The 11,956-nt window shown below is 40.5% G+C and overlaps 1 protein-coding gene across 2 annotated transcripts; it reads left to right on the forward strand.

Moving 5' to 3' along the window:
* Positions 1–111: 111 nt before the first annotated feature.
* On the forward strand, positions 112–9,648 carry LOC135493679 (F-box/WD repeat-containing protein 7-like). 2 transcript variants are annotated; one of them, XM_064781179.1, is made up of 11 exons: positions 112–173; positions 690–814; positions 4,724–4,857; positions 5,520–6,177; positions 6,470–6,555; positions 6,767–7,025; positions 7,241–7,618; positions 7,920–8,101; positions 8,301–8,526; positions 8,826–9,036; positions 9,247–9,648. In XM_064781179.1, the coding sequence occupies exons 2-11, from the start codon at positions 710–712 to the stop codon at positions 9,522–9,524; spliced, it is 2,517 nt and encodes an 838-aa protein (XP_064637249.1). In that variant the 5' UTR covers positions 112–173; positions 690–709; the 3' UTR covers positions 9,525–9,648. The 2 variants fall into 2 exon arrangements, with proteins under 2 accessions (XP_064637249.1, XP_064637248.1); XM_064781178.1 differs by lacking the exons at positions 112–173; positions 690–814 and adding an exon at positions 3,041–3,892.
* The last annotated feature ends 2,308 nt before the right edge of the window (positions 9,649–11,956 follow it).

The raw sequence follows: 11,956 nt of genomic DNA on the forward strand, positions 1-11,956 counted from the left end.
CCACATTTGCCGGGAATACTAGTTATTCTCCTCACTAATAGGTTGCAGCATAGACATTTGACAACACCTTCGGCAAACTTCGGGCGTATCCCGGAAAGTCCCGAAGTTTATTCTAACATGGCGAAGTTTGCCGTCGTGTTCAAATTATGACTGACATTTCTGTCAAATTACAGGTAATCCTATCAATTTTCAATGCGAATTTCCCATATTTTTCGAAAGGCATACTATATATCCATCTAGCAAAATTGTCAGACCTACATTATAACGAACCATTCTGCTTTATTTCTCAATGTTTGTTGGTCAAGTTTTTCGTAATTTTTCGGAAGTGCTGCTATGGTCTGTGTACATTTTGTACAGCTCATGTACATTATGTACACAGGGAAGGGTGTGCTTCCTTCTTCATTGCCTTTGTCCTACTTAACTTAGCCCATGCTAAGCCTAAATTATAAATGCTGCAGCCTCGCCTGTCTTGCTTAGTAAGTGCAGCATTGGTAAGCAACCATTGTGGGCGGTTGTGTTGTGATGCGATTCGGGACAGCATGATGTAGCCTAGGCCTAATGTCATGAGAAAACTGGGGGCCAAATTGGCAGCGCCCTAAAAAAAAGGAGTGCGTGTGTGTGGACTGTTCTATATTACTACCATAACCTAACCAGTACTTTAAAACTATGTTCAATGTTTTATTTTTCAGTTCAAAGCAAACGTTATAGCATGGCAAACAAGAGACTAGATGTCAATGTAGCAACGTTTGACGACTTTGCCAAATTGACAGGAGTTGGACGTTCAAAAGCAGAGGCCATTTTAGAAACAAGAAAGGTGAGATGAAATTATTGTTCTTCTCAAAACTTTGAGGAAATCAACAAATTTAATTTGGATGTGACTTGATCTTAAGCCAAGGTAGATTCCACCTTGCTGTGCGTGTGCACTTGAAATGAAGATATACCCAACCTGTCATTGTGACAACTCTGGTACTAGGCATCACTGTGAACTAATTATGTCATACTTGATGTCTTCACGTCACAAGAGTTTCCCTTTTTTGGTAAAAAACTGACAAAAATGGCTTTCGTGTCCGTGTACTCAATCATTGTACTCAGTCATCGTGCTGAACTTGTCATTTTCGTTGTCCGATGAAGACATCTAACTGGCCAATTTTCATCATTGTTTATCACAACAATGATATGTGCTGAGCTTATCATTTTGATATCAGAAACAGTGAAGGGTCTTCGGTTTCACCAAAATACAGAACCTGTATGTTAGGTTTCATCGATTAAGACGGGATTTTAAGTTCCCGTCACCATTGTGTGAGTGTATCCTTTTAAACTTCACACAATAGACAATTGTTCTATTGTGTGCATCTCTCTTCCTATTGTCCGAGTTATCAATGCCCTATTCAGAACTTATTTTTACTCTCTTCCGGTGGGAGTGAAATAAAGACATGGGGACAGGGTGTCAACTTCAAGGGTTTTTGTGTATCAGCTGTATGGTAAAGTTGAGTTTTATGCAGTTTTCATGTGTGACAAAAGTTTGAGATTTCCATACTATCTTCGTGTTGGGGGAGTTTTGTGGACTGGTGTTTTCACATTTGGTGAAGGCAATTTGGATTTTGTGGATATTGTGGTATGATTTATCATGCTGGTGGAGGTGTCTGTCCTCTGTCCCCTATCAAGGTGAGTTGAGCATGGTCAAATATCCTCTCAGACAAAACAGGATTCATGTCATCTGGAACAAAGCAGTCCATAGTGTTACCATCATAATTTGTGGTACTTTTGTCCTAGTTTATGACTGTTACATTATGGTGTGGAATACACCCAATAAATAATTGACGACTGCATGTAGTATGCGTGGTCATCAATGAAGCCTTTGTTCTTTGTTTGAGTGATTGCTATGGTGATGATGCACGTGTTAATAGGTTCCGGATGGCGGGCATTGAATTATTGGCTCTGGGATTGCAGTTCTATTGTTATCAATGGATGTGTACCCTTCGATGTGTAACTTTAATTTCTGTCATGTTTCATTTGTGCAGTAGAGTTGTGATGTCCAGGGATATTCAATACGTCAGGCTCTTTATATTTTAGAAAAAATCAGGAAAATATATGGCATTAATATCATTTATTGTACTCATGAATGAAAAAAATAAGTCCGATTTTAAATTCAGGTTAAAATTGCCAGACCCTTTGTACCTGTCCTATTATATTTATTGTTGTAACTAGGATTTCAATAATTCATAACATGGCATTCATATTTTAATGTTAATGAAAGTGGTACACTTCCTTTGTGAACTGTATTATGAGAGAGTCTATACCCTCCCTCCCCCCCACCCAGAAACGCACACACCAGACCATCAGACAAAGGTCCTTCAGATGCATTTTTTAAAGGCATGATATTTTCGTAAAAGGTGTTCAAAGGCGTATGAAATTCATTTGTCACAATTTTGTTCGTGCCATCTTACTAAAAGTGTGCCAGGAGACAAAAAAGTTCCAAGATCATTGAGCTGGTAAAACTTCAAAGATACATGTAGATTTTTATGAATGCAAAAGATAAATTGGTTCGTACGTGATCGCACTTAACTATTTAAAAGGTTAATCCATGTCCTCTAATTTTTTCATAATAATGTAACCTCAAATATTTAGCACACTGAGGACAAAGCCCCAGGCCTGTAAAAACATGAATATGTGAGGCCTAGGTATAATCATGTAATTTGGCTTCAAATCTTATAGCGATAACCAAAAACCTTATACAGTCAGGACTCCCCCCCCCCCCCCGCATGATCTCAAAATCCCCCTTGTTCGTAATTCACAGCTTTTAGAATTAATGCAGCCAAGGCAAAATCCACTTTCCCCATAATCACCTAATCACACAAACAAAGGGTATATGATTACCTGGCACACAATGCAGGTAATGTTAACTTAACCTATGGCTTTGTTCTCTTGTATACCTGACATAGTTTTTCTCTCTTTGTCCACCAATCAATGGCGCTTTGGGCAATTTTGGGCCTGTGCACCCTTTAACAAATGCTTGTTCCCACAGTCAGAGGACGGCGGACGATAGACCGTGACATTATCCATTATCGGTGATGTTTTCATGGATATTCAGACATTTCTGTGTATCATTGATTGATTTCTAGTAAAGTGGAGTGTGCTCAGTACCGTTTAGAAGCCTGGGAGTGGGACGGACAATCTGCTGTCACTGTCACTTGAATTTTCACCGCAGATCGTTGTGGATGTGGATGTTTTACAGTTTAGGTGTAGAGCAGTGACAGAGTGTGATGTCATGATAGATACTTCATGCCTCGCTCTCCAAGGATGTCTGTCTCCATTGCACCAGTAGTGATTTGTCCTATGACATAGTGTGTTTTTATCTGGGACAAAGCTGTTGACCAGTATGTACTTATAATTCTTGGACGTAAGCACTATCAACAAGGAACTACATGTACATATTTCACCAGATGTCAAAACAAATTTATCTTGGAATTCTTCTCCCAACTTTGCAAGCCAGTCTTATTTCAAGCTTGGAAGACACCGCAGAACTGGAAGGTAGTACCCAACTCTGGTCTTTTCGTTTGTAAAATGAGGCTATGTGAACTCTCCGTCTCCTGAAAGGAAGTGTAGACAAAGAAAGAAGTGAACCAGGAAAGTGTGAAATATGGCATACTCTGAGTCTGATACTGTGATGACAAACTTCAAACTGATCTAATTAGTCATTTAGTGTAATTTGTACATCAAACTCTCGAACCAAGAAGAAAACCTTCAGGGATCAAACATGCCTGGAATTCAACCAGGACCGCAGCTTATGCCTTGTGTGTCGTGGTACTGCGGGCGACCGTTGACAGTTTTCATGCAATCCACATTGATCAGTCCGTTCTCCCAGCATCCTTCAGCTGATCATGTGAATCAGGTATGTAATGATACTTTTTGAAAGGGCATTAGTATATTATATCATGCTATTTAGCTGTACTCATTGTGTTTTCTCCATATCACATTCACCATATCACGTTTTAAGCTCACCAATCAAATGGACCTGTTCTAGGAATAGCATAAAATCAAATCATTCCTTTCACTTCATGTTATTGTCAATTCTTGTTGAGACCTGTGGGTAGATTTCGTTGAATTTTCCTTTAAAGGATTTTATGAAACCTAAAGTAAACTTGCTTTAAATTGGTAAACAGAACAGAAAACACTTGGGTCTGTTGACCGGTTTTGGCAAACATGCTGGGATATTAAGACATGTAAACATGGTGTCATCAGCATGTTTACTCTTGGAATTTGGCTGAGTTTTGGTGTTGTCTCTCTGTATAATATGTGTGGGGAAGTACAAATGGTAGTACATGTAGGTCGGGTGGTACAATTATGGCCTACATGCATGTATTGCCAGTGTTTTCTCAACTGTGGAGGATTGAACTGGGGCTATAAATGTACCATTTTACCTTAACCTTTGTCTGTGTCAAAATGTGCTGTGCTTCGAGTGCAACTCATCATTTAAAACTTTGTTTTCAGAAATCTGGTGTCTGCATTGTGGCAACATGAAAATATCTATAATGCAAGCCAATACCTTTTTATAATAGGTCATAGGAAGGTAAATTATTCATTTAGGTTGCAGGCTACCTTCAGGATGTCCCCATGTCATGTGGGTGGAACATGATGTCAAATTAGGATGTGTTGGGGTCATGACTAAAACACTTCCCCCACACACACTCTTACTTATGATGTCTTGTCTTTCTAATTGCAGGCCCTTGGTGGTTTTCGAACCGTTGGCGACATCACCAAAACACCTGGCATTGGTCCTGGAGTCTTAGAACAAAATTGCAGGAGGCTTTTCTGTTCGTTACCATCGGCGAAGCGGACTCCTAGGAAGTCCACAAGGTATGTGTGGGGCATTTGCCCCTCTGCTGACCTCCATTTTCCACCTTATATATAGCGTTTTCCCCCAAAAGCATCATTGGGAGGGAGCTGTTACAAGTTTGAGAGAGCTCTGAGTAACCCAGTCTTAGACAGTTGTCTGCAGTTCTACACTACATGCACAATAACTAAAAACAGTGTTTATAGTGTGTTTAGTAGTGATGCTGGTACTTTCCTGCCTGTTTCAATTCATGCTCTTCTGCTGAACTGATGTCCATGAACAAAGGCAAGTCAACATGCACAAGTAATTACAATAGTACTGTTTTATCCTGACATGCAGCTCACGACAAACGTCATGACTTGTGAGAAATTGTCAATACATGCAATGTATGCACTGTTCATTTTCTCATCCCTGAAACCCAAGCAGTGGCAGTGGTGGCATTAAAATTGGTGCTGGTTGCCACACCCTAAGCAGATGACTTTTAAAGGTTATGTTGACTTCTCTGTACTAGAAAAGAAATTTATCACAGCTGTGGTTGAGAGCTGTCTGCTGTAGCTATCTGCGTCTAGTTGAGTCTCTGGATCAAGGATGTAGTATTGATTTTTGGATGCTATTTGTTGATGTTTGTGTTATTGATGTTGATATTTCTGTAATATTGTGATGCTATTTCTATTTCTAACTGTAGGAAATCCAGGCGGGGTCTCAGAATGGATAATGCAAACGATGCAACAAGTCAAACTGAAGATGGCGAGATGGAGACGGCTGATCCGCAGCCCTCGACATCGAGTGGTCATAACGATTCCTCAGATTCCACGCCCCGAATAAAATTGATCAAGTTAGATAACACGGAGGATTTTGACAAAATAGAGAACTCCTGTGTGCATTGTCAACAACTTCGGAACACCACACGGTCAGGTCGAATGCGCCGATCCTGTGCCTTGAATATAAAGTTAGAGTTACAGACACCAAGTTCTAGTTCTGATGGTGATGTTGTCTTTGATGAGGACACTTGTGACTGTCAATGTCGATGCCACTCAAATAACAAAAAAGGGACGGATTTTGACCGAAAGTTACAATTCGATACGCCAAGGACTTGTGAAAGTTCGGAGATTATTACGCCGTCTAGTGATTCTTCTTCCGCAAATATTCATGAGCCGCCCACTGCCTTTGAGAGTATGAAAATGGACGAATCTTCAGACGATGTTGATGAAAATGGTAGCGATGCGAGTGGGCCGAATTCGGATGCTGATGAGCAGATGGAAGATGATGATACGGAGGGAGAATCTGAGTATTATGACGATGAATTGGGGGATCTTGTCTCAAGGAGTCAATCAAAATCTGTGGTAAGGCTAAATTTACTGAGCACAAAAACTGTTGTTCGATACTCTTTAGCTACTTGTCGCAGGTTCTTAATAGTGTCTTCGTTTTGATCACCAAACACATCGAACATGTCGAAAAAGGTTTATTTCAGCCAAAAAGTTGGTGGCATTTTCTCTGGGTAAGAGACCTTCAGTGAGGAAGGAGCTTAGGTCAGGGGAAGAAGTTGGAAAGCCCTGCTCTGTGAACAGACTAGGGCTCTTGCTATTTTATATGAAAAGGATAATCATGTTTAAAATCTTTTGTGTTGTTTTTCAGATGAAAAGAAAGTGTGATGGTCTGTCTGACTTGCGTGGGGTCTCCCCTGGAAAGAAGCCATGCAGGCTCCTGGAAATTTCCAAAAGGTAAGCAAGAAGGCAGGTGAAATAAAGGGAAGTGAAGTGAAAAGGTTCATGATATCAAGCGCTTTGGGTGATGAAACGCTATAGGATTTTAGCACTACAGAAGTCTCATCATTATCATAAACCTTCATCAGAAATAGTAAAATTCTATAATCTTTATCCATGGTCTTTGATTCTTTTCATATCAAATCATTTGTACGTTATCTTCTTTCAGTCTTTCTGTGCCAAGTTCTCAAACATTCAGTACAATTCGAGATGGGTGCCGACTCGCCCGCCAGAGGATCCCATCCTGTAACGAACCGCCACCCCAGCTTGCTGATTGGTTGAAGACATTCCAGGAATGGGGTCACGCCGAGCGGCTGGTCGCGTTAGACCAGTTGATTGAGTGTTGTGAACCAACACAAGTCCGTCACGTTATGGCCGTCATTGAACCTCAGTTTCAGAGGGATTTTATATCACTATTGCCAAAAGAGGTTAGCATCTGTTTTATTCCATTTTATGGTTGATTGGTATCTCAGCTTTAAAGGGCCAGGCCAGGCAGTGTGAAGTGTTCCAAGTTGCAACTGTCAATCTATGCCAAAGTGCGCGAAGCAAGATTTTGCGTGCCTGCAAATAACGCACAGGCATAGGTGCTCAAGTTCTGGCGTTTAGAATAGTTTATCTACAATTTTCAAATTTTGATTTTTAGCTGGCACTCTATGTGCTTTCCTTCCTGGAACCAAAAGATCTTCTCCGTGCTGCACAGACATGTCGTTACTGGCGCATACTTGCAGAAGACAACTTGCTATGGCGGGAAAAATGCCGCGAGGAGGGTGTCGACGAAGCTCTTGTATTTGGGAACAAAGCCAGACGCAGGCCATCAGGTTCTACGCCGAGTCCGTGGAAATATTTATTCATGCGGCAGTATCAAATTGAACAAAATTGGCGGACTGGTGAAAAGCGGCCAACCAAGGTGCTTAAAGGTCATGATGACCATGTGATTACTTGTTTGGAATTTTGCGGTCCTCGTGTGGTCAGTGGGTCTGATGACAACACACTGAAAGTCTGGTCCGTCGTCACTGGCAAGGTAGGTTGAATTTGTGAAGAAGCTAGTGTTTCTTCAAAGACAAATATAAAATAAAGGCCGACACACTTTACTTCCGAATCCTATCTATCTCTTATGTCAGGCACCTGGCAGGAAGGCAGTTTGTACCCTATATTTAACTAGTTTGTGGCTAAGTATTAACCAACTGGCTGCATTGAAAAGAGCTACAAACGGGGCTTGAACCTTACATTTAAAGACAAACGCCATTACCAATACATGTACATGTAGGTTGTCAGGGTCGGCCTTTGCAAAAAGATTTAATGTTTGTACAATTGTTTTTCAGTGCCTGCGGACATTAGTTGGTCATACTGGTGGTGTTTGGTCATCCCAGATGGCAGACAATATGGTCATAAGTGGTTCGACAGATCGTACGCTGAAAGTATGGAATGCAGATACAGGCCAATGTCTCCATACGCTCTATGGTCACACGTCCACAGTCAGATGTATGCATTTAAGTGGAGGAGTGTAAGTAGGAGAATACAAGAAGGAAGAGAGCTATAAAGGCGTTTGATTCATGAATCAACATGGTGGTCCTTTATGATCTTTGTTGAGAGTGGTTTTTGGAATGCCACAATCCATGTGTTGGACATAAAACCTGCCCAGTGTCAAATTCTTTCAATATGGTGATTTCATGATGTTTTTTATCTATTTTTTCAACTTTCAGGGTTGTGAGTGGTTCTCGGGATGCCACGCTCCGTATGTGGGACATAAAAACCGGCCAGTGTCAACATGTGCTGATGGGCCATGTGGCGGCTGTACGCTGTGTCCAGTATGATGGTAAACGGGTTGTCAGCGGTGCTTATGACTACATGGTGAAGGTGTGGGATCCTGACACGGAGACCTGTATACACACGCTCCAGGGACATACAAACAGGGTATACTCGTTACAGGTATGTACCATTTCATCCTCTGGCTACCTTTTACAATCTCTTTTTCAATTAATGTGCAATCTGTCTACGTGGCTATATTCATTCACAAACTGGACTTTCTCCTTTATCTGTAAAATGTTGCAGCTCTGGATCACTCAAAATATTTCCAAAACCAGCAAGGCTGGTCACCACTGGACCTCACCATCAGCCCTGAGTACGACGATGAGCCCTGTGCCCAAACAATTTCCATGAAATTCCCTGTGCATGAAAGCATTCATTAAGTCCTTTCTTAGTCCTAATTTTCGTTCAATAATTTTCAGTTTGATGGTGTACACATAGTGAGTGGGTCCCTTGATACATCGATTCGAGTGTGGGATGTGGAGCAAGGCAACTGTTTGCACACCCTTGTGGGACACCAGTCACTTACTAGCGGCATGGAACTTAAGGACAATATACTTGTGTCGGGAAATGCTGATTCCACGGTGAAAGTGTGGGACATTACTACTGGCCAGTGTTTGCAGACTTTACAAGGTATGTATGATTTAGACAATAAAAACCATGGGAAGTGATAGAATTTGAACAACTGTGTTGAAATGAGTAACTTGATAGTAATCTGTGTAGGGTACATCCGACTTGAATCGAATACCCGGTAGATTTACCTCTGACGGTTTCCACTGAATTAGAGCCGTTTTTGACCCTCTGAGTAAGCATACCAGTAAACGGAATTGATTTCTTTTTCAGGTGCAAATAAACATCAGAGTGCTGTGACCTGTCTCCAGTTCAATAAGAAGTTTGTGATCACCTCATCTGACGATGGCACTGTCAAAATCTGGGACCTAAAAACTGGCGATTTCCTGCGCAATCTGGTGACTCTGGAAAGTGGTGGCAGTGGAGGTGTGGTGTGGCGGGTCAGATGTTGCAACACGAAGCTAGTCTGTGCAGTTGGGAGTCGGAATGGTACCGAGGAAACCAAACTCTTGGTGTTAGATTTCGATATGGAAGAGGCCAAGAAGAACTGAACAACGGCAATGATGATCTGTGTTCTGAGCGTCTGGGATCTAACCATCCTGGAGGGTGCCATGTTTCCCTTTACGTAAAAGAACTTGATTACTCTAGGTTCCATCATCTATAGTTGAGTACAAATACTGTAGATTTGGCGGTTGAAAGCAACACAAATTGATCTCATTTATAGTGCCCTGCAAACAAGCAATTTCCATTGCTGTGACTTGTGATCTTTATCGCAAGTGACCAACAACTCTCCTTGCTGGTGGTCATCGCAGGAACCTTGAACTGTTGTGGTAGATCTGATGGAGGCCAAATCTCCTGATACAGTGCCACTACTTAACATAGATAGAAGTCGATCAAAATATCTCTTGTGAATCATTTATATAGGGAAATGAACTAGCCCTGACTTCCAAAGTGACATTCTTATATTTTTGGTTGAAAAACCTGTACTTTTCCTTGATCAGGCCATCTTCTATTTGCATTGTTATTCTTTTGTTTTATTTTTGCTGAGCAGAGGGTGGATTTTATGTACTTGGTAGTTCTGATTATGGTGTTATGTTTTAGTGAACATTTTACAACTAGTGTCTCGTTGTGTTTGGGGGTAATTTTATTTGTTTGCCAAATTTTGAGAAGTTTAGGTGTATTATTCACACCTTATAGATTCAAATCAAAAACAGAAATGTGAAAAAACATGTTTGCCTTTTATTCATTAAAAGTTTTAATGTTGTCTTTGTAATTCTTAGAATGATGGTCTAGATCAAAGAATAGTTAGAATCTCTTTGCCAATAAAGCCTGGCCATGGGGAAGTTATTTTAAGTGAGTCAGAAAGCTCATGCATGTACATTGGTAAATTGTGAACTGTAAAGCACGTTAACTTTGCCATTAAGTGCTAACTTTGCCTCAGAGTCAACACATGTTTGACGATAAACCAGTGTTGTTGGGACGGTGTGGCAGGGCTTTGCATACAACGTATTGGCAATAAGCTGAAGAGTTTCTATTGTGTCATTTAACTGTTCTTTCTGTGCTGTTTGTTCAGATGTTTTGGTTAAAGGAACTCATTTTTTACTTGTTTATGTTTTAATCAGTTCCTTTTCAGTTCATTTTCCAGACCTTTGGCAGTTCTAGACTAAACATAGTGATTTGTTTGATTTCTACTAAAATCTTGCCCATTTTAAATTGATTTCGAATTAAATCAGACGATTTCGATGCATATGGTGGGCTTAATTTCGCAACTAAAATATATTTGTGGGGCAGCCTCGTCCTGGAAACGTACATTTGACCTCTCGATCATGAGGCTGACAGTTTTCTACTGCGCTACTGCTACCCCCTGGCACTTTCAGAGTGGCCTGGACATTTGGCCAATCATACTTACAGGTCACAGACACACTTTGAAATCATAGAACTCTGTTGCTATTATTGGTCCTCTGTGTTTGAAGATTGAGAAAATTTAGTGCTGCACTGGATGTAGATTCTCATCAATTTCCGGTTGCTGTGGTGACTGGTTGCAAAACAAATGGTGCTTGATATTGTATTCATGTTTTGAAATGCATATTTTATAGAGGCAATATTGTATGTTAGGGTTACTACTTACTATTTGATAAGTTCACAAATACTTCTGACCTACAAGGGTTAACAAGAGTCATTCAGTCACATGGAGAGTTATCAGGATCAATATTCTTGTTCTGCAGCATCGATTGCCTGATGCGATTTGATGAAAGAAGCAAAAACAACTTCAATGCCTGTCACCAATCCAGGTGTTATAACTCAAGGAGTGCCCGAGTCAGTTGACTTCAGTGTTTTAGCAAACCGCAACAGAATTCATATCAGGAAGGGGCAGATATATTTTTGGTTTTTAGCTTATTGAAGGCCTGAATCTTCATCGTAAAGAAGAGTGCTGTTGCTGTAGACTCCTGTTTCTCTATTGACCCGTCTTTGGCCAGGACAGACCTTTGTAGATCAGATGTGCTTCCCTTCTACCTTTGAAACTTGTGTAATTTGTGGTTTTGGGTTACTGGTAAATAGTCTAAACATGGTTTTATTAAGATGTTGTACATATGTGACTGTTATCTGTTGTGTATTTAACATGTCATCTGGTACATTTTTACAGCAGTATATTAAATAAACCAATATTAAATATATTTGGATATTTGCACTTTTCACTAGTTTGCATGTCAGCCAGCAGGTGTCCATCAATGCTTTGTCAAATCATTCACTGGTATACATGTACCTGGAGGACTTTTCAATCGTATTGGATGATGCATATTATTCAGGATTTAATCCATGCACGCAGGAGCTTTATGAGCTGATTATAAGTGTTATACAAGTATGAATGGATAGCCCAGGCCACAATCTCTTACCAAGGCAGGAGACTCCCTTAGGTTTCTTTGACAGTATACAGGAATATATTCTGATTGAAGGGTATAACTCTATAAACTATAATTTACAA

This window comes from Lineus longissimus, chromosome 9 (genome assembly GCF_910592395.1).
Source record: "Lineus longissimus chromosome 9, tnLinLong1.2, whole genome shotgun sequence".
Lineage (NCBI taxonomy): Eukaryota > Metazoa > Nemertea > Pilidiophora > Heteronemertea > Lineidae > Lineus > Lineus longissimus.